Source organism: Xiphias gladius, chromosome 10, assembly GCF_016859285.1.
Source record: "Xiphias gladius isolate SHS-SW01 ecotype Sanya breed wild chromosome 10, ASM1685928v1, whole genome shotgun sequence".
In the NCBI taxonomy this organism is placed as follows: domain Eukaryota; kingdom Metazoa; phylum Chordata; class Actinopteri; order Istiophoriformes; family Xiphiidae; genus Xiphias; species Xiphias gladius.
In genome coordinates, this window is record NC_053409.1 from 22344747 (window position 1) to 22367700 (window position 22954).

The window sequence follows — 22954 nt, forward strand, 5'->3', positions numbered from 1 at the left end:
ACCTGTGACTGACTCTTCATTACATATTCTATATCTGGCTGATATGCAAATAAGCCCTGCCAGTGAAGCAACTTGTGAAACCCCACCGTTTAAATGCCTGAATGCCCGTCTGAATAGCACCACAGCCCTAATGCCCGTGCTGCTTTCCCAGGAGAGATCTGAAATGTTCGTTTTCTCGACGTCTCTTATACCATTTGTCAGACGTTGAACTTTGGCCGTGGCAAACATGTTCCGGTGACTAACATTGACTATGCTGTAATTAAAAACTCATCTGACTTTTCATATCTATTGTTTTTTCCCCAGCGTCTGCCACTGACCCCCCCTCCTCCCGGTAATGAAACCTCGGCCCTATCAGCATTAAGTTGCATTCCTCGCATAGCTTTGAAGCTTACTAATCTCCAGTGTAGCATGTTTTGTGGCCCTGGAAGGTTTCAAAACCAACAAAAAAAAAAATTTAAAAAAAATGCTTTGGTTAAGAAAGTTGCCAAGCCTGTTATGCTGATTATGGCCATGCCAATGTGTTTCTTTGGAACAGCTGTGAGTCTCTCACCTCTCTCTCTCTCTCTCACACACACACACACACACACACAACCATTGTCTCTTCTTCCTTTTCACCGCCACTCTCCTTTTACTCTTCATTATCTTAAACCCAATCTTCTTTACGACTCCCGTTTTACAACAAGTGCTCGTCCATCCGCCCCTGTCGAGGTCAGAGTCACGAGATGTTGCTGGTGAGCCTCTGACACATCTGTTATGATATCCTGCCCCCTCGTGGCCACTAGGTGTGAGTCCAAAAAAAAATGCATCATGTTCACGGGGCCCACCTCACACACGATTTACGATGAGCTCGGGCCATGGCAGAGCCCATATCCATCCCGAGCAGAGGCCTAATCGGCCGGACTAATTGAAAACGCCTGTAGGGGTGTGCAGAGCCTTAATTGAGGCACGACAAGGAATAAAGGCTGCAATGCTCGTTACACACCTGAAAACAAAAAACAAAAAAAACTCACCGTCCACTTATCAGGTGCACCTGTACAGTCTAATGTGATCCAATGCCACTGTTCTGCCATAGAGTCTGTCTCTATGATGCCTGTAGTGTTGAGTTTTCGTTGGAACTGCCCAAGACTGTCAAGTTCCTTTTTGACATTTAGGATGTAACACGGAGCATAGCATTTTGATGTCTGCGTAGTAATATGCCAAGTTTGGTTTGTAACGTTAAAGCGCATCATAGCCTTACATTTCGCATTGTATAACACGTCTACACTCAGTATGTTGTATAACATGGTGGCGTGCTATTGGTGTTAATCTCCAAGTGCCGCTGAGGTTGGCACAATTTAGTAATTGGTTTTAGGGCTATCCTGCCATGAACTCAAGTTTTGGACAAGCGGAAAGTTTGAGCTGCTGAAGGCACTAAATAAGAAGTCAGGGACTGACCTAAGTCACCAGTATTCATCCCCTGGGGACCATCAATGTCCGCGCCAAATTCCACGGCCATTAATGCGATAGATGTTGAAATATTTCACGCTGCTCTGAAAAGAGGTGGCCCGGCGGACCAAGCATTAGAACTAAACTGCTAAAACCCCTCAAATTTGCTCCACTACTTGTTTGAAATACTTGTTAAACAGACGTCTCACGGTTGATGCACTCTTAAATATTCAGCCGCCCACGTCGTGATGAATCAGAAAATCCAGGACATTTCTACCGTAAACACGTATTTTGCATTATTTATTAGTATTTACAAAATGACTCATCGTGGCAAAAAGGTCTTTGTTGTTAAAAATCATGAAACAAGAGGATATTGTGTTACAGAGAGTTACTTCTCTTTGCAACATCACTGTAGATCCAAATCACAGTCAAGACCAAACAATAACAGTAACGATATTACAACTTACGACTAAAGCAATAAGCTTCTTTGTTACGACATTTTATTTTTCAAACAACGTATGGATTACTTTACACAAAAACCAAGCCATTGTCTGCTTCAAATATTTACATAAAACTTTGTAGAGAGACAGAAACAAAAAACATTCTTTGGGTCTGACCATGCAAAACAATAAATAATGTTCCTGACCGCGCTTTGCATGGTGCTTTCAAGACTGCTATTCAGCAATGAAGAAAAACAAAAAACTTGGATTTTTTTTAATTGGCTATACATAAAGCTGCCCTGGTCCACACCGTCATCAGACATGCCTCAACCTAACACTAGGCAACAAGACAAGCAGCGACTTTGACTCAGCGTCGGTCAGGTGAGCCTCAACACACTTGCTACAGTACAGTATGCACTCATTTGTTCGGAGGCAGCCCACACCATTCCGATTTGAAGCAAATCGTTGACCAGGGACAGACACAGGAATTGAAAAGTGAGATGTGCAACAGTTTTCAGTGAAAAGCTTAGATTACGTAGAAGAACTGCAGCATCCTCAAAGGATGAAGCACTGTACACGAAAGACCTCAGGTGTTTTGCTCGGCGAGGCCGTAAAATGTTGTCAGTGACGCTCTTGTCACCGAGAAACAACGAGCGGGAGCTTGACGTTGACATCACAAAAGTACAGTTCTCACTCTGTTCATCCCTCAGCACGGCGACAGACAGGGTGCAGATGTGATCCCCCGAGTCCTTCTGAAGGCCGGGTCCGGAATCTGCTCCTCTCCTTCCTCCCCCTCCTCCCCCGTCAGCTGTGGCTCAGGTGATAACTTGTGGCTCCCAGGACTGGCTGGCCATCTGGGGGCGACACTGCGTGATGACGGGAGGACCCGTCGGGGCCTGACTGTCCAGGCAGAGGCCGCTGACCATGTGCTGCAGAGCCGGGCCTTTCGGCTTCCACTTCTGCAGAGAGAGGGAGAGGAAAAAAAGGGAAAAACTATCAATTCATCTCCGTCAGTTAGCTTTAGCACAGACGTCCTCGCGCATTCTGTGGTTTGAAATATTTCCTGATGTGTATAAATGATGTGTATCGGCATAGGAGGTTCATGTTAGTGGTGAGTAATGGACTGAGTCAGACCAGGATTACAGTTATCACACGAACGATTGACCTCCTGCACTTGCAGTGGAAAAATCATAGTGCAGCAAAGCTGCAGTACATGGCAGCCTGCCATCCCACAAGAGAAGAAACAAATTGTTTTTGCTGCAAAAACGTCCTGTATGTACTCAATTTGGTACTGAGTTCAGCAGTGGTCCACTTCATACCACCCTATACTTCTCCTCCACTACATTTCAGATGGCAATAGTGTCATTTCTACGCCACTGCATTATTCAACAACTTTAGCCACCGGGTACTTTTTCAGATACAAAGCTACCGAACAATTTTGGATGCAAAAACTACGATGAGATTATAAAATGTGACGCACTGTTATAAATTATTCTACTACTGCATAAAGTAGGTCAAATTAGCTCCACCTCAGCAACAGTAAAATGCTACTTACACATTAGTATATCAGTGATAATATTCAAGCAATATGATTAGTAAGCCGCTCACAGGGGCCATTTTCTTTGTGTTATGTGTACTTTTACTTTTGACTTTTAGTTATGATGTATCATGTCTATATGTACAGGATATATAGGCATAATGCTGTCTGCATTATAGCGCAACCAGTGCTAGATTTTTTAAGGTGGATACTAATATCCACATTTGAGAGTTTAAAAAAATCTGATAGCGAAATTTTGGCAGATAAGTGTTTATTTATGAATGTATTTATTTTACATAAACAACAACGTTGATACTGACCCATTAGTCTTGTTTTTTTTTAAAGTGCTGTGACCGAGATACACACTCAGCAGGTGGTGTTAAGGGAAACATAACATTGTTTCTAAACAACCTCAAACCTACTTTGGCATTTCTGTACTTCTTGTCACTCATCAGCCAACACATACACCACTAATTTATCTGCAATATATATATATCGACCTGGCCAATTTATCGGTCTAGCTCTAGTTGTCATGGAGTATTTTACATATTGAACTGCACTGCGTTATACAGAGAGGGGTTTCTGTTGTTTAGCCTGTCCTCACCGATGTACATGGGGTGGACGAAATATTAGAAGCGCCTCTCCGCATGACGCAACATAACTTAGCAGCACAACAAACCACATGCACCAAAATGACCATACAGCAGAATCGACGCCTCTCTTAAAGTAGTTTCAACAAAAACTGAAAATGACAACCTTGATGAAGGTTTGGATTTACGGCAGGGCTGCTGTATTGTTTTCAGCTAGGTATACCTACAAGCTCGCAACTGACTGTATTTTGCAGTGTGACAACCTGAAGAATCCGAATACAGCACATGATCTAAAACTGAGGTGAGCTGACAACGTACAGAGGTGTATGTGACTGGAGGCTAGAGCTCAGAGGAGTGTGCTTCTTACCGAAAGGCGATAAGTTCATATGATCACCCTTGCTGCAAAAATTGGTGTGAGAAAGCTGTTATATTTCTTTTTCATTGTTGTACTTTATCCTAATGTCAGAAAATTAGTTACTCCTTCACCCTTTCCCAAAACAATCACAGGACACTCTGATAAGGGGGATTCAGACATCTAATTTAATTAACACACCGTGTCATTTATTTGTATTGTAAGGTATTTCCTCTGAGTAGCGCCTTGGCTCAATTTTTTTTGATTCTCGGTAAATTTAATATTCCTTTCCACAGGGACTCCCCGGGGTTTAGTCACTGTGTGTAAAAGTGCCGGAGCGAGTTCGATAAGAAACTGGAGACCAAAAGTAAAGACAGTGAGAAAGTGTGTTCTTCATAAACAGGCAAATCACCAGAGCTGAATTTAGAGCAACATCAGAGCATAAAGTGCTAAGTAGATATTTCTTGAGCCACTTGGAGGCTTATTATTAATCTTAATATCCCGGAGGAGGGAGAGTGTGTGTGTGTGTGTGTGTGTGTGTGTGTGTGTGTGTGTGTGTGTGTGTGTGTGTGTGTGTGTGACACTTACTGTAAACATATATTGTTACATGCGTGTGGTGTTTCTGTGCATGTTTGTGGAACAAAGAGAAGGAGGAAATGAAATGTCAGAGTGAATATTTAACAGTTTAGTAGCTGATACGAGTTCCTGAAGACTTCTAAAGCAACGCTTAGTACTTAGATACAAGCCGCAACTAACGAAAGTCTTTCAGGATTAAACTAAGAAATGATTTACAAAAAAACCCAATAAAAAAGTTAGCCTACCAAAATAAAATGTCGCAAAAGTGTTCCAGACTATTTTTATGCAGCAGTGATCAGGGAAAACCCTCCCATAATACTGGTAATGGATGTCATCACTGAAAAGTATTCAGTGCTGAAGTAAAGAATATCATGCTTCTGTCTGTAAATTTTAGCTCTGGTTTAATGTTGAAATGCGCCAGATATTTACACCCTTTTTAAAAAGGCACCACAAAACACTTGTTGCTGAAAGCGCTAAACACTCAGCCAAGTAGAGAGCAACGTCAGAGACACAAGCAACTTTTTCCTTTTTAGGGGATTTAACACTCGGGACAAAGAGACCAAATGTCTCCCACAGCAAAATCTGCTCGCTTTTCAATTGGCCATCTCCCAGTGAACTCTTTAAGGATTGCAATGGGCCTGCAGAGCGATGAGAGGATGGTCTGGCAAGAATCTCACACGCTCGTGCATATGGTTCAAATTAATACTCCCTCTTCGAAGTCTTAAGTCCACCGTGTGAGTGTTCAACATTCACAAAGGGGAGAACGAGGAAGGAACAGGGTGGGGTCCGAAGTTACGGGTGCGCTTGTTCTACGGCACCTATAAAATCAACTCTTCTCTTCCTTTGGCAGGAGCTGCATCGATAACGCGCCTCCGATCGTCCCAGGCTCCTGGCGTCATCCGCAGGGGGGCCAGCTTAGCGCCTAACCTGGAACCACCTCCTATCTCCAAATCTTTCATGTCTGAGTTCAGCATTGTGAGCGGCAGATCAAGCACAAATGAAGCGCTTGCTTCCAAAATGACATAACCATTTGGAAAAACTAAGACCTACTGCTAACATGACTTATAGTGGAAGATTAAAGCCTAGAGTAACGTTTCCTTCTGTTAACCCTTAGTTAACTTCATAACTTCACAGAATGGCTCTTTTATAGCAAATGAAATGACACTTTTTTTAATATGTTGTGGAACTTCAAAAAATTATTTCAAAACTGGAAACTGACACTATTTTCCTCTTACCTGTCTGGGCTCTTTTGTATTGCAGGGCTCCATCTTGACCTTTGACCCCGCTGTGAAGGCTGAAATGGCCAGGCAGAGGTCCTGCTGTCGGATCAGTGGCTCTATTAGCTCCCATCTCTGCAAAAACACAGAAACAATTATAACCGTGGTGACTGCTGTCATCTCAGTTAACAGTTTGAGAGGAGTTTTAAAAAAACAGAGGACACAGACAGTATTAGGGTTCATGTGATTGTCAGAGCAACCTTTGGGTTCATGTATTCTTCACTAATGTACAATGATTTTCATAATGAGCGGCAACCCAACCGGTTTTTGTAAACACTGGTTCCATGCGCTACTAACTCAAAAGGCTACGCACAAGACACCTAACCTCGCTGGATGGCAAGTGTCTCCTACTAACAATGGGGTCGGTAGAGGGAAGAACTGTTCAAAGCTTTTCTCACATTTACTGGCTTGAACCGCATTTCCTTGTCAGTGACGTGCTCTTGAATCTTTTTGTATCACTTGCCTGCCTTTATCTGAACCACAGGTTGGAAATACCAACCGAACAACTAATAATAACTGTGAGCTGGTGCTGTATGCTTCATGATTAATATAATGGCGAAATCATAACAGTGATTAATGTTGACTAATGTTACTAAACTTAAATTAGGGTTTGGCATGTTGTTCCTTATGTGATGATTAATAGCATGTTTTTATCAGTTGTGTAACCCAGCAACAGAAGTTTTTTGTGTTTTTTTTTCATTTTGGCAACGGAATAAGAAGACTGAAGGAACCTGCGATTAACATGTTGATAAAAATTTAATGTTTTCCGAAAGAAAATCATTACAAAATGAAGGTAACATGTAACTGAGGCATTTATGTTACTTCATTTCTCAAAGAACTCTGAAAAAAATCATGCGATATCATCACATAAGTCCCACAGTCTTTAAGTTCTGTACACATCCAAGGATCCACGTAATTGTTCAAGTTTAACATCGCCCCCGTGCCTTCTATACACTCATATTAGTGCATTGCTTGTCAATATGCCCTTACATCAGCGTCATCGGGTCAAATTCCCACACAATTTTCATATTTTATAGCAATAATTCAGACTTTAAGTGTGTGACCCACAGTCTCCTGGGGGCCCTGACCTGTGAATGGGGCCTGTTGGCTCCGATGCCCCTGCACTCTGCCAGGCCCAGGATGTCGGTCCCGCGGGTCTCCAGACACAAACCGCCTTGTTTCAGCACACTGGACACTGCTTCCTGCTCAGGGACCCTGAGGGAACCATTTACAGAGAGGAGAGAGGTCAATGGAAGATCTCATTACAACAGTAAAGAACAGATGGATTGAATTGATGAGTCATCCTATTCAGTAACTGAAACGCACTAAGTGATCTGCTCTATTACAACACGTACTTGTGAAAATATACAATGAGAATTTGAGAGACCACAGTTATTTGGAAAGAAGCCATAGAGTAGATACAGCCAGAGAGTCGGGGGGGTTGCTTGAAAAACAAGCCGGTGGGATACACACTGATAAACCAGGCAGAGATTCCCATTCACATCATAAATATTTAGATTATTGGCTCTGGACTTGGGGGTCGTGACGCCCCATTGGGGTTGTAAGACTATTTTGTGCTTGGGAAAAAAAAAAAAAAAAAAGAAATTCCTACTGCATTCTCAGTTTTCTTTTTGAAATGAACATTTTATGCCTCGTTTCCTCCCCCTTGGCCTCTTCCAATAATCAATCAAAAAAACACGGGTGAACAAACTCATTTTCCATTTGTTGGTTTTTAATGGTGCTTGGAAGAAAAACCCTGCTGCTTTTTGGTGTTTTATAACAGAAAGCACAAAATTATTATTAAAAAATTTCATAAAGGCCACAGGTCAGACATACAATCATCCACAGATTTCAGGAAAACCTTCACACATACGTATTTCAAGTCCCCCTCTGCTCATAAATGTGCTTTGCTCATCGTTCTTGTTTTACTCTAGGAGGCTGTTTTCACATTCATCTGCTGAAGGGGGAAAGTTTCCTTGTGCTCAACTTAAATTTGAGTTGAACATCAGGACGTTCAAACATGACTTCCCGTGACACCACAACTAGTTTTTAGAACGATTCCGGGTCCAGTATGACACTTAGAAAAATGTGATGTGAACACTTGAGGTCTCCAGGGCTCATAGACCGAGCATGGACGTTTCAGTAAAGGAGGAGACCTCTTTTGAATTGAAAATTATTTGCGTTTTCATAGATTATGGGCAAGGAGTAAGTGTCATCTTAAGAATTTGTAACAAAGTAAGTTCACTTTTTTTTGTGGAACAATCACATCAGACGCAAAGATTATTTTTCTAAATCCTTCAACATGTCTGGAGGGAATCTTTATATTTATTTGTCATTAACTTGATTCAGCAGGGGCGACAGTGACTTCTGCCTAGTTTCATGTCGTACCTCAGCTCAGGGTAGACGTTCTCCATGTACCAGCGGAAAGGTTTGCAGTTCAACTTCCGCCGCAGTGTCAAACGGTCGGCAATGCTACGTGAACAAAACATGCGATGTAGAGACAAAGAGAGTTAAAGTGATGGAGAGAGGAAGACAGAATGTGTTGACACGGTGAGAGAGACAGACACTACTGTACATATCAACTCTGTGAAGCCACAATTAGCAGCTTGGTGAAGAAAAACCCAGCCAGTAACTAATTTCTGCTAATCAGGGCTTTTTGTTTTAATCCACAAATTTGGCAAATGTGCTGGTCTTTTGCATAAAAATGTCTCTGAAAATAGTGCACATAAGAGAATACAATAAAATGGTGAAATTAAGAAATCTTGCTCACTGGGTCTATTATTACAAGAGTTTGTATGACATCAACTGTTATGGGAATTATCAGCAAGTGTTTTTTACCACATGGAGTGCCTGACTGGAACAATATAAAAACTGTGCACAAATATGGTGTCAGACTCATCCAATACAATGCTGAAGAGAGACGCAATCAGTGAAGTTCCAACCTGTATGGGACCTGTATCTATAACACATTGCGAGAGAAGAGGATGGCAGACATACCTCCCAAAGGCCTTGCCCTGGGCTGACGGCCTTGCAGAGTAGTAGTATTGCTTATACTCGTCCATCCACACCTCAGCTGCCCGCCGGGTGTTCCTGTGTGGACACACACACACAGCACCTGCTCAGACACAGTAATGACGGTGCTGCTGGCGTTCCTGCAGCCACCTGTAATGGCAGCGTCTCACGCACCGGAGCCTTCGGACACCAGAAATTCGTTTTGTCCGCCAAATTTGCTAAACTACAAGAAAACACAGATAGAGCTCTCCGCAGTACCCAGGCAGTGGCCTCACACAGGCTTCCTTAATACTGATGAATGCTAATAAGTAGTTAACAATCACTATGTAGTTGTTAGGCGCATTACAGGGAGTGGTGAGGAAAAATGTAGTAAGGACTGCACCAAGCTCAAGGAAAATTCAGCAAAAATGACCTATGAGATCCAAAAAAGTCATATTATTGCTGTTGAGCTTTTGTTGACGAATCATATAATTTCCTACAAATGTTTCATGGCCAACTACTGGTCTGCTGCCAGGGGCCTGTTAAACTCTTTCTCTAGTCCATCCGGAGAAAGTTAGATCTTTATCAACATTTTCCTGGACATCGGGAAGAAGAATTTTGGCTTTGAGTCGTCTAGTGTTTTATCGTTACATGAGGCCCAGGTTACTTACTGGCTTACTCATCTCTCGCTGCCACTTGTGAAAGTGTGAAATTTGCCCAGTGAAGCACTTAACTCCCCACTGAGCTGTGCTGAAACATGTACCACTTAAGATTTTTAAGGCTGACTGAAAGATTAACCTTCTCTGCGGCTGCTAAACTGTTATCTGGTGTAATAACGCTGTACAGCAGACGGGATGTCAGGGTTCTAACAGATCCACCCGCTCACTTAATGTAGGTGAGAGCGTTGCCTTCTGGGAAGTCGTAGGGGTGTCGCTTCCTGAACACGTGACCCACGCGGCTGCAGGGCAGAATCTCCAGACTCCCTCCACACATCCACACCCGGAAAGAGAGCTCTGCAGGAGGACAGAGATGGGGGGGGGGGCAAGAACGTAGGCGTGTGCTTATCTGAAGTGTTGTCTGTCTGTCTCTAAATTACACAGTTTAATTTGCACCAATCCCAATATCAGCCCGGCCACGTTCACCTGCTACACGTTTCATGCAGCAGGTGGCTATAATCTGTGAATCAGTGCTTTGATAAGTTAACGCTCTGCCAATTTGCAAATTCCAAGGACACATTGGGCATTTTGGGGCACGGGCTGCTTGACCTCCGCAGCACCCAAAAGCATCTGCAGTCGTCAACGTTATTTTGTTCCTTAAATTTGAACATTTCATCGTTGTTTATGAATTTGACTTCATGACTCTCTGGTGACAGTTAACAGTCGTGTGTTTTCCAAATAAACATAGCAGTCAGCTTGACAAATAAGCATGATTTTCTTCATTCCCAAATAAACAGAATTTTCGCAGATAAATTATTTTTGTTCCAAAACCTTGCAAACACAGGACTCTCTATTTATACACTGAATGGGAAAAAACCATTATTCTTCTCATTATGTACATTAATGGGGTGAATCCAAGTCATATCCATTATCCATCATCAATATTCCTTTTAAAATAAGTGACTTGTAGCATGTTTAAGTTTAGAGACAACTACGTATAGGAAATTTGGTTAAATATTCCAATTCAGTATGTTTTTTATTCCTAGGGAATTTTAACAGTTTTACAGTCAATGTCTGAATTTTGCAAGCAGGGCAGAGTGAGGCCTGGTTTTCTGTACTTATTTAAAGGGATTCTGAGTGGGATGTCTGTGGACGGTGATTAATAAAAAGGCATTATTCTGATTCAAGTAAAAGTTCAAAATAATCAGTGAGCTCACCGAAGTTCTCCCCTCCCCAGATGTCCATGTGGGTGTCATACTGGCCCAGGTGGTTGAACCAGCTCTTGTCCATGACGAAGATCCCACCAGCGATGACGGGAGTCCTGCAGAGAATGGAGGAAGGGAGTCATTTACAATATCTCCACTTCTTGGAGAGTTTTCACGGGCCGGAGGATTGAATAGCTTTCTCACGCCGCAGATGAGCTTGCCGTACTTCAACCAGTTATATGACAAAAAAAACACCAAGAATTGAGTTGTTTCCGTGGGAAAACAACAAATTGAAGCAAGTAATTAATCTTGGATTCCTATATCGCCACCATTATCTGCAACAGTGGACAGAGGGCTGGAAGACCTGGGGGTCCCCCCAGTAAACAAGAGATATCACAAATGTTCCTACAGAAAGACATGCAAAAAAAGATTTCGTATCGTTAAACAAGTAGCAATCCTATAACTCACTTTGGTGTGAGCAAAATTTGACCTTTTTGTAGTCTCGGATCACTGCGGTGAATATCTAGGAAGATGAATATCATTTTTGATTTTCAGAATGTGTCACAACAGTGTGTTTTTTCAGTACGTTAATGAATATGCATAATATTTCATGCACATACATGACGTATGTTCATGATGGATTTTTCAGCTTGGCAATCAGCACTATGGCACTATGGATCCCTACACCATAGAAGAGGAGGAAGAGGAGTGATGGTGAGCATTGTAGACATACCTGATTGGCTGCGTGGGGTCACTTCTCGCCATTTTCTGCTCGATGGGAATCTGCTCCCATTTGAAATGAAGGCTCCAGTCAAATCCTGACAAAAGAGGCAGCACGAGCGACACAATAGATTTACAGTCACCTTGTCTAGACATCAGCCCTAAAGCAGCCAAGAAGACAGTTACGAAACTCCTGCTGATTTTGGCTAAACTAAGCTCCATGATTTCAGATTCTAAATGAGCCCAATATTCATGCCAATCAGAGCAATCAGCCCCTTGCAGAAAATCTTTTTATAATTTACTGATGTTGAATGAAAACTCTCTATCTTCACAAACTTTATATCCAGAGTGACTTAAATCCATTTTTGAATTCCTGTTCTGGGTTTTGAGTTGATCTGGAAAGACTTGTTATGTAATATAGCAAGGGGATTGTGTAACAGGGGTTTTCCTTGAATGCAGCTGTGTGTTATCAGGTGTTACTGTGCATGAGTTGTGCTTTGTGCCCTGACCTCCTCTCAAGTCCGCAGAGGCAGCCAAATAGGCAAAGTTATCCAGGCTAATGACGTCAATGATGGGGCTGACCACTCGTGTATGGTCCTGCATGGGCGGGAGAAGGACAGACGGAAACGTTATCATTGAGACACTTATTTGACATTTTATGTTTAAACTCGTACATGTATTTATATGCTGTGTTTTAACCGATCTGCAAGGTTGGAAGTCATAAAAGTTTTTAAAGTCAGCATTTTAATCTGTGTTTTATATTATAATCCATTAGATTTAGATCCGGTCGTATTTTTAGTGTTAGTACATCAGAAACTGGGTAATCATGAAATGCATTGATGAAAGACCTGCACAAGCATGTTGTGGAGAGATTACCAACATCAAATGGTCACATTTATCCGTCATAGTGGTTATAGTAATATCCATCCTGCTAGAGTAATGTTAACAAGGCTGGCATGGCTCTAGGGATGGCAGCGTCAGTCGGTGGGTCGGTCGGTCGGTCGGTCGGTCAGTCCACCACTTTGGCCTCATCTGAAATATTTCAACAAATAACGGATGGATTGCCATGAAGTTTTCATCCACGGTGCCTGGAGGATGAATATTGCCGACTTTGCCGATCCTCGGACTTTTCATCTGGCACCAACAGCGCTGTCTTTCGCAAAATCTTGACAAAATGTGATGCAGACTTTCATATTTCCCAATGTATGCAAACACAGCAGACATCAGCATCTTAACACTGTTGCTGTGAGCAGGTCAGCATGACAACCATCACCATACCAACCGCTGCCATCTTTAAATGTACGCCACCACGACTGCTGAGGTTCAAAAACGTCCTGAACCTCAACTTTTGTTTGAGGTTCTTTACAAGGAGCGTTACAACCTCACAGGGAAGCTGGAAGGGTCGAAAACTTGTGACGTCCACTTATAGCGTCTTTAAATAACAGATGAATCAACAACCGAAAAATCTTTCTGCAACAGTCATGGTAAAAGTGTAAATTCAAATACTGAACTCCTTCTTTCCTTTTCAGAAAATGCTGTTTTATCATTAGGTATGTCAATGACGCAATTTAAAATTTTATATACTGCAATAAAGGCTTTTATCCATATCCTCCTCTCCTTTCGAGGTACAGATTAGATTTTATGTTAATAAAAACATTACATGCAGAAAAGTAATTGGTAGACACAGTTAAACCTTGAGGCACAGTTTATCCTTAATGATTAAAAATGAAATCGGGTCAAACTATGCAGTAAGTAAAGAATAGAACTGACAATTACTTGTTTTGCATTGCTGTTTCTGCCTTGGGTGGATTTTGACTTTTTGTCAGAGTAAACATTTCATTCCACAGTGGATTTTTGCGTTAAAAAAAAAAATTGACTTCTGACCAAGCTAAAAAGTAAGAAAAGGTACAAAACAACGCCTAAGATGAGAACATTTTATCAAACAATGTTTTGATCAGACGTGAATTTTTCTCAGGATGTAAAAGTTCAGCAAATTACTTTACAACTACAGTTGTTTTCCCTTGTGTGTCAGGAGAATAAATCTATGTATATTGACGAATATTAAATATTGCACCACTCTCTGGGGGCAATGAATTACTGCCCCAGTGGAATTTGTGACTAAAGACAGGTTTGATGATTAACTGCCGGTTTCGATAAGCGGAGATGATTACTGGATTACTACAGCCCCACTCCCTCTTTCGGGTCCACTGGAACAACATACTGTACAAACTTATGTATTCTCAAAGGCAACTTTTTTCTCTTTAGTTGAGCGCTGTTGTACGGTTGCAGTGTTTTTTGTGTTAGCCTGAGGAAAATTGGACTAAAAAGTACTAAAAAGAGAGGGAATAAATTAATGTACCATTTGTTTGTGCAGAACATACGGGCAATATATGAGCGAGCCGAACTCCCCTATTCTTCCCACAGTTCAAAATGGACATAAACGCATGAGAAATGAACTCTGAACCATTGACCCACCTCCTGCTGCAGAACTAACACGAACATATAAGTAAACACAGCAGAGGAGAGAACTGGTGATCACCGATAGTTTGTGTGTGAGTGTCGCCTGCATCTATCTGTGAATGTGTGTCTGTGCCAACACTGCTATTTGCCCACTAGGCGTGTGTGTGTGTGTGTGTGTGTGTGTGTGTGTGTGTGTGTGTGTGTGTGTGTGTGTGTGTGTGTGTGTGTGTGTGTGTGTGTGTGTTTAGTCGAACAGCTTAGCATCGGGACGCTCCAAATGACTGTTTCCAATTAGGGCGATCCCTCATTTTGCTCAGAATTTGAACCCGTCCTGAACTTTGTGTCCATTGCACCAAAAAAAGTGAGGGGGAAGAGCGATTGTGAAATGCCACTCCGCCAGAGAGCAATTTGGAAAGTGATGCTCTCAACAGCTTTCAGCAGTAGACATTTATTGGGCTTTTAATGAGCCTCTGTCATTTGATAATACATGATGTGGCTGCAGTTCCAAAATGGATGTCACTGATGATCTCTCAGTATCTCTACCCTCTTTTGTTCTCTTCTGTGTCTGAATTTATTACAATGTAAGAGTGCGGTGATTTCGTCTCTTATATTTTAATGTCACTCATAAAGTGATTTAAGCCTATTTTCCTACTGCGAAATACAATATATGGCTCTGGCAAAGAGCACAGATTTCCATGAAACTTGGGGGGGAAAAAAGAGAAAACTGAACAAAAATGAAGAATTAACCGTAGAATAGGATAGAAAGCTTTATCTGTAATGGACATGCGTTTTGTGCGCTCTGAATTTCACAATGTCCACATGCCATTTGACATGTGGACATCTCTGTTCGCTCGCTTCATCACCCAGCAACGTCGCAACAGCGTCTGAGTAAGAGACCAACAGTGGACACACTGTCCAGCTGGGGCTAAAGGTCAAGAGCCAGACTCCTGTTTTTCCGTCTTGATTCGCCTTCTCTGCTGGACACGCTTGTTAGGCATACGCTGTGTGGAGATATTCTGTTGTTTGTGGTACAGATTACACTTTTTACTTAACAGAAACATGGAAGGAGCATTTTCTGTGGATAAAGTTAAACCTCAACATAAATTATCTTGAGTGATTAAGAGTGAAACAGGTATCTGTACTAAACTTGGGTATTTTGATTTTCTGCCACTTTATATTTCAGTTTCACTCGATTTCAGGGGGAAATATTGTACTTTTCCACCTGATAGGTATCTGACAAGCGTATTTAATGATAGCTTCAAAGATTAAGATTTTACTCTACTTACGCAATATAAAAGGATCTCATATATTTGACGTTTTGCTTTAGATAAAATTGCCAAACTGTATATAAAGTACTTGAATTTAGCTCTATCTTGATGAAATACAATATCAGTAATCATGATTTAATAATGTAATAATATTTAATAATATAACAGTGACAGGGGGGTTGACAGTAACTTTACTTTTGATACTTTCAGTACATTTTACTAATAGTAGCCTACTATTGTACTATAACTATGCAACTTTTACTTGTTACAGAGTATTTTTGAATTGTGGTACTGCTAATTTAACCCAGGTCGGCAATCTGAATACTTCCTCCACCACTGGCAATAGGCCTGTCTGACTAGAGTTAAAATTACCAGCTAACGTGGGAAATTCAAGGCTGCAATGATATTTAATTCCCCTTCTTTCTCTTTTTTTCACTGGATCTCATGCTAATGTCAGCCTACAAAACATTTGGGCACTAACTTTCACGTAATCAGTGAGACTATTTATTTAAGTCAATTGCTTGTCAGTATGCTTCTGAAAAAAATGTTCTTAACTGAAGTGCTAATTGTTTTTGGTCTATTACACAACAAGGTTCCCAGCCTGGGGTCGGGTCCCAAGATAAACTTGAGAGGTCTGTGGTGTTGCAGGATGATTTACCAGGATATGAAAGAAGAAAAAACATATTTTTACTACAGAAAAACTGTGTTTATTTTTTTCAGACCTTCCCATAATCTATGCTTTTTTTTTTTTTTTTTTTTTTCCTTATGAATTAATTTGAGCTGTCGATAACTGGCAACTGGTGATGAGGGGTCACAAGCTGCTTGAGTTTAAGGAGTCACAAGCCAAAAAGACTGTGGCCTAATGGATTAGCTGTGGTCAGTGGATAAAAATAAGATCATACAACCCCTGATGATATATATTTAGCGACTGTACGCCTTTGGGGTATAACTGCCGTTGCAAATTACCTTCAGCACATTACAGTTATTTTCCATGGTCTACAAGAGCGTAATACATTTAAAAAATAAAATCACCCAAGAGGAATTAGTTTACCACCTAAACTCAGTCAGAAAATGACCACGTACCTTTTACTGAACTTCAACTCCAATCCCCCAACATTTGTGCATGTAGAGCTCATTACTGGTCCTTGATTATTCATTAAATTCAAGCTTTTTCAGTTGCTGTTCTGAACTAACAAACGAAAAGCGTCATTACGTCGCATTAGAATATACTAGACAGTGACCCATCATCGGTAGTCCTGCTCTCAAAGGTCCTTACGAACACAGGGCTGTGACCCAGGAAGATTAATGAATCCAAGGCCAGGTGCAGCTGAAGAATTATCACTGAGCCCGGCGCTCTCATGAATGCCAGACTACAAGACTGTAATGCAAGCCGGATGATCCAGAGCTGCCCAGAGCCAAGGAAACACTCGCAATGTGTAGAGTCTTCTGAATAAAACATCGAGAGGTTTTTGTACGGTAGAGACATCCAAATATGTGGCTTGAATACAGGTTTTGTTGCATGCGGAGTTTTTGAATGAGTTTACGTTATTGTCTGGTGTACTTTCTGAACAAACCAAAGATTCTTGTCCTTCAGCAAAGCGACAGCTCACTTTCCGTGCTCTCTTATAAAGGGATAGTTCAACATTTTGCGTCGCTTGTTTACTTGCCGAGAGCTAGATGAGAAGATCGATCGATACCACTCGCATGTCTGTAAAGCAAACATGCATTCAGGAGACAGTTAACTTTGCTTGACATAAAGGCTGGACAAAGAGGGAAACGACTGTATCTGAAGGGATGGAAACCCACCTATCAGGACCTCTAACGCTCACTAATTAACACATTATATCTTCTTTTTATACACAAACCAAAGTTTAGAAATGTTGGATAAGAATAGTCCAACATGTAACCCGCAAATTGTCATTTTGTAAGAATGAAACAACTGAGATAATGTGTTAAAGGTGGTAATAGGCTAAATCTAGCTTCAGACAGAGCCAGGCTAGCTCTTTCCCCCTGCTTCCCGTCTTTACGCTAAGCTAAGCTAACCGACTGCTGGTTCCCATGAAAAATTATATCAATCTTCTCGTCTAACGCTCAGCAAGAAGGTGAAAAAACGTATTACCCAAAATGTGTCTAGTATTTTCCGTGAATTGACAGGACCGAAGAAGCATTTGGAGCCGCGGGAAAGAAGCAGGGGATGATGAGAGAGAGCCAATAAAATAGCTCACTGTTTGTGTATAAACTTGTTTTTTAATAGAGTCCCTTGAATAAATCGTACAGTGAATCGAGACAGTAGGGAGAGATGCAGTGCTTCCTTAAAACCAGACGGGAAAAAGGAGTGGACGAACAAATGAGGCGCACTGGAAGCAGCTCAGTCTGAGTGTCAGGCTTTAGTCTGAGCACACATTAGAGGAGAAGTGATTACTGAGAGAAATATGAAATGGACTAGTTTCTGCTGCAGAGTCAGTGAGAATATTTGCCTGTGACGGGGGATGGCAGCAGATTTGGGGAGCAGCTGTGCTGGTTAGAGCCCAGTCAATCACTCATTAGGGAGTGATTAAGGCCTCTTTCCACGGCTACATCTCTCTTTATCAAAAAACACCAGACAGCCATGTCTCTGTAAGTGCGCATGCTCATCTGTATTCACATTCTGTGCGCGCTTCACTTGTATGACTTTGTGAAACTGATACAGAAAAGCAGACTGGGAAGGAAACAGTGAGGGCTCACAGCCAAAATTCCCTTGAAGATTCACATGAAAATACCAGTGAAATTAAAAATGACAGACCAAATGTCCCCCCGATAATGAAGAGTGGCTTGTTTTGCAATTCATCCTGTTCGCCTTTTCGTTTTGAATTGCGAAACGTTCATGTGTGGATGTGACGGTAGTTTCCCTGGTGGGCTGCATAATTTAGGATGCGGTGAATGGGGAGAATCTTCCCACTGCATTTTAAGTTAGGAAAGAACCCAGCATGCAGCCTGAAGCCAGGGCTAACGCTGTCACTACACACAACCCAAACCACTGCTGAAACACAAAACAGACCAACTACTCTAATAAAACTATCCAGAATCAAGTGGAAAACAGATTGGTTGGGAAAATGGCACCGTACTCTTTCCAGCAGTGGCAGAGTGCAGTCTGACATCTGGTCTACAATGACTTAAATCTTAGCTGAACAAATTGAGTGTTTATTTAATAACACGCAATGCCAGCGTATTACATCACAACCAATAAAATCTAACCTGAAAAGGAACAAAATCCCCTGACACGTTGCATCACAGGGGCAGAAATATCAAGTGTTCCACCTCCAAAATGTGTGTGTGTGTGTGTGTGTGTGTGTGTGTGTGTGTGTGTGTGTGTGTGTGTGTGTGTGTGTGTGTGTGTGTGTGTGTGTGTGTGTCAGCTGCATGTAAGAAGTGTCTATTTGGAGAGTGTGAATGACCGCAGACAGTGAGTCTGTTTGGTCTGTACCTCCTTGACTCGCTGGATCATCGGCTGCAGCCAGTCAGCGTTGACCTCGCAGTGGCTGTCCAGGAAGGTCAAGATGGAGGCCGAGGCTGTGTTGGCTCCTCGCACACGTGACCGGATCAGACCTGAGGGCAGCACGAGGTAGAAAATCATACCGAAGTCTGGAGCCGGTCAGATATCCATCATTAGATCGAATTCAGTGCTGCTTTAATGCAATGAAGGGTGTCAACATTTTTGTCACCTGATGTTGGAAAGAACATGCTGCCATGAAACCGAAGCATGTTTTTGGTCACCATTAAAATTGCACACACGTCATAGTCAATTTACTTTACTGCTCCTCGGCCAGCGAACAGTTGTAAAATGTCTGCTGTGGCTCCGTAGGAGCTTTGTCAAGTTTGAGAAAATTACTGACAGATTTCAGATTTTGACTTATGTGCAGAAATAATAAGAACTGTATTTGTAAAGCACTGTGCATAAATAAGATACAGCTCAAGCAACGCCGTCTTCTAGAAATTGAATTTATTTACAGACAACATATTTGTTTTCCACCAAAATATCGGATCTTGCAGTACATTATCCACTTGTAGTGACAACAACTTTACCAAACTTTTTCATGGTTATATTTAGGCACTCACAACACTTGAGGGAGAGACTGTGGTCGGTTTTAATACAGAAAAAGTTCAGAATTACTTTACACACAACAGGTTTATTAATATATAACCAAAACCATAATTTTTACCTAACTTTAAGCAAAGTGCCTTTGTTTGCACAAAGTTTTTTGTTAAACTGCCACCTGTTGCATACAAGTCCATTAATCACTCTCTTGTCGCTCTGTTTTTGGTCACCTCCAATCTCTGAGGGAAATCTCTGGTTCTTTAGCTGCTAAATGCTCCACTATGTTCACCAACTGATCTCTAACTGTGTTCGTCTGCTGTTTTTTGATATTTTGGTACTTTTGTTACCTGTTTTGGTAAAAACACAGGCAGCTGCATTTTGTGTGGTGTTTCTCGGTTTATCCCGTTTGAAAAAAAAACACTACAGTAGTCATTCTTGTCAGTCTTTAATGTATCTACTTAATAAAAAAGACTATGTATCTACTTCTGGACCCTGTATTTAATAGAAGCACTATCCACTTTTGAACTGTATTTATTTCCACTTTCAGTTTTTTCTCTCTCTTTTCTTTGGCAGCCGGCTGTCCCTCTGTCTTAGTATACAGTAGGTTTTGGTTGTTTTGTGTTGATTGAGGCTGTGATACAAATGCGGTCAGTATTTGTTATGTTATGTTTTTGCCAAACATTCTCTGGCTCCAGCCTCTATGATGTGATGATTTGCTCTTAATATATGTGTTTATTTCATTGCAAGTTGAATATTTTTGGGTTTTGTTCAGACAGAATAGGCTATTTGAAGAAGTCACCATGGGCTATTAAAACATGTGACGGGTATTTCATCACTGTTTTATTATATTTTACTGAGTAAACATTGGATTTATTGGAAAAAATGAACCTTTTGTTAGTTTCAGCCCTGGTTAACAAGCAGTTTTCTTTGGGATGATTTACGATATATTACTCTATTGGTACTGCATGAAAACGGTTCATCCCTGTCTATTATTTTTTGTCTATGTTAATTTTGTTTCAATTTCTTTTACTTTAATTGGCTTTACTTCGACAAGAGGACTTCTTGTTTTTAAACATTGTTCTAATGAAATTCTTGACCTTATGTCATCCAGTTTAAATTGACTTAGTTTGAAATACAAATAAACTTTTCTTGCATTTTTGCATTTTACACACAACGCCTTTAAGCGTCGTGGGTTTTTCCATCCCCTCCCCATCTTTCCCCCAGTCCCCCCCGTCCCTCCACTCACCCTCTCTCCTGCTGTTCCTGAGGCAGCGCACTTTGGGGATCTGAGAAAGCAGCTGGCAGTCCTCGGCTGGAGGAGGAGAACAGAGGGGACGGGATATTATGGTGGAAGCAGAACACAGTGAGAAAAACATTTCTCCTCATCGGCTTGTCTCACACTCTGTCAATCACACAAACCCACAAACACACCACATTCCCACACTTACGTGGATTTAGAGCAGTTAAACGCATATAAACGCAAGCACACAAGTGCACGGTTATGCACATCCTCAGTACGGGCCCCTCAAAACCACAGTGCAGTATGACCTAAACACATAACATTCACACACAACATCCATCATCGCTCCATCACCCCCCTGCAAATAATCAGAAACACATAAACACACAAAAAAACTGCACTATTCAGAGCGAATGAGTGCTCAAACAACAGAGTTTCATTTCACCGGATAGTAAAATTCAAAAATCCTTTTTCCATAAACAAATCCAGTAAGCAGCCCATTCCCATCATCCACTCAGTTTCTCTACATAAGCAATATCTGACGCAGACCTTTTTGTTGATGCTCACGGACAGAAACCAAAGGTAACCACACACAGACTCACACACACACACACACACACACACACCCTTGAGAGGATTAGCATAAGCAGCAGAGAGTGAGTGTGATCTTGCAAAGGGATTGTGGGTAGATAAAGTGGACCCCCTCCCCAACAGCAACACAGCCCTATGCGGACAGAAACAAGCATGACAAGTCGTAATCCTGTTTGATTAAATTTGCTGTGTTTACAAACCTGTTTATTTGCATTTAAGCTGTTGTATATGTGGGAGCAGGAGTGCTCTCAGAGAGGGGGCAGCTGGTGTGTGTGTGTGTGTGTGTGTGTGTGTGTGTGTGTGTGTGTGTGTGTGTGTCTGTGCGTGCACATTTACATATGTGAGTGCTTGCATGCTTTATACATTTACATGCATCTAACTGCATACTGTGCATATTTTGAATATAAAGTATGTTCACACAGGGAAAAACATGACTAAATGAAATATAATTTTAAAAAACGTGAGGCTGCATGAAAAAATGTAAACATTTAAGTTTTTTGTTGATAGGAGATTTTGTCCCATGATGCATTGCACAATGGAAATATATGAGCTAATCCCAGCTGATGAAAACTGAAAAAAGACTGTAAACAACTCAACAACAAGCAAATAAAGAAATAAGAAAACATGGATGAATTGTGAATTTTAAGTATGAGTTCATCAAATTTAAAATTAGCAGTAGTGATCCAAATTGGTGGGTGTAATTCGGGCTACACTGTGTATGATTTCATGTTAGTACAACACAGTAAGTTCCATTAATTTCTGCTACCCTAATTGCCACATTAGCGCACTGTCAACGTCCGTAGGCTGTGTTTACTGCAGTGTATTCTCGTCTCAACACTATTGGAGTCACATGCTGTCGTCTGGACAGTTAAGATCACTGTCCTTGATTGAGGACGTGGTGCTTATGATTAAAGTGAGCCCTAACAGGATTACACTCGGGCAGGACGATTCCTCTTCCTGCTGCCGTACGACATCCCCCACCCCCTCTCTAGCTTTCTGCACTGCCAGGTCACATCTACTAACAAATCGGCTCACTCTCTCACCCCCTGTGTGCATTTCACCTGCACTTTGGGGACAGCCGCTCTATCTTTAATGCTAGGCAAAACTGTGAGATCTCTGTGCTGCTGTGTGTTTTATTGTTGTCGCTAGCTATGTGAAAACCATAGCATAAAAAAAACAAAGCTGGCAAACCCACTCCGTCTGATTTTACATGAATATAGTGAAAATATGGGCGCTATAAAAAAGGCAAACAAAAAAACAAATACATTACAAAATATATTGTATTAAGGTGGAAGAAAAATGTCAGAGACAGACTAGCAAATGCAAAAATCTGGGCAAATAAAACCTAAACTATCTTGGGCTTGTGAACAGTACAAGGAATGGTCAGTTTACCTTGTGTATAGATTAATAAATGCACCTTTACTTTGATACTTTTTGACATAATGTGCTTCTGTGGTGTTGGATATTGTTGCTGGCCAGCTACGGATTGGCCACTGCCATTCACTCTTGGGCATTTCAAGTCTTTTGAACATTTTCATATTTGTATTGTTA

At 41.4% G+C, this 22954-nt stretch overlaps 1 protein-coding gene across 1 annotated transcript in view; it reads right to left on the bottom strand.

Annotated features, from left to right (window-relative positions):
• Positions 1-1662: 1662 nt before the first annotated feature.
• Positions 1663-22954, bottom strand: part of galnt16 (UDP-N-acetyl-alpha-D-galactosamine:polypeptide N-acetylgalactosaminyltransferase 16) — a 35960-nt gene continuing 14668 nt past the window's right edge. The window contains exons 5-15 of the mRNA XM_040137366.1: positions 20819-20884; positions 18961-19082; positions 12279-12366; positions 11783-11867; positions 11062-11165; positions 10075-10201; positions 9195-9287; positions 8586-8669; positions 7286-7412; positions 6156-6272; positions 1663-2824 (exon numbers count right to left, since the gene is read on the bottom strand). Coding sequence (XP_039993300.1) covers positions 2681-2824; positions 6156-6272; positions 7286-7412; positions 8586-8669; positions 9195-9287; positions 10075-10201; positions 11062-11165; positions 11783-11867; positions 12279-12366; positions 18961-19082; positions 20819-20884 — 1157 coding nt within the window. The 3' untranslated portion in view covers positions 1663-2680. The remainder of the gene's footprint in view (positions 2825-6155; positions 6273-7285; positions 7413-8585; positions 8670-9194; positions 9288-10074; positions 10202-11061; positions 11166-11782; positions 11868-12278; positions 12367-18960; positions 19083-20818; positions 20885-22954) is intronic.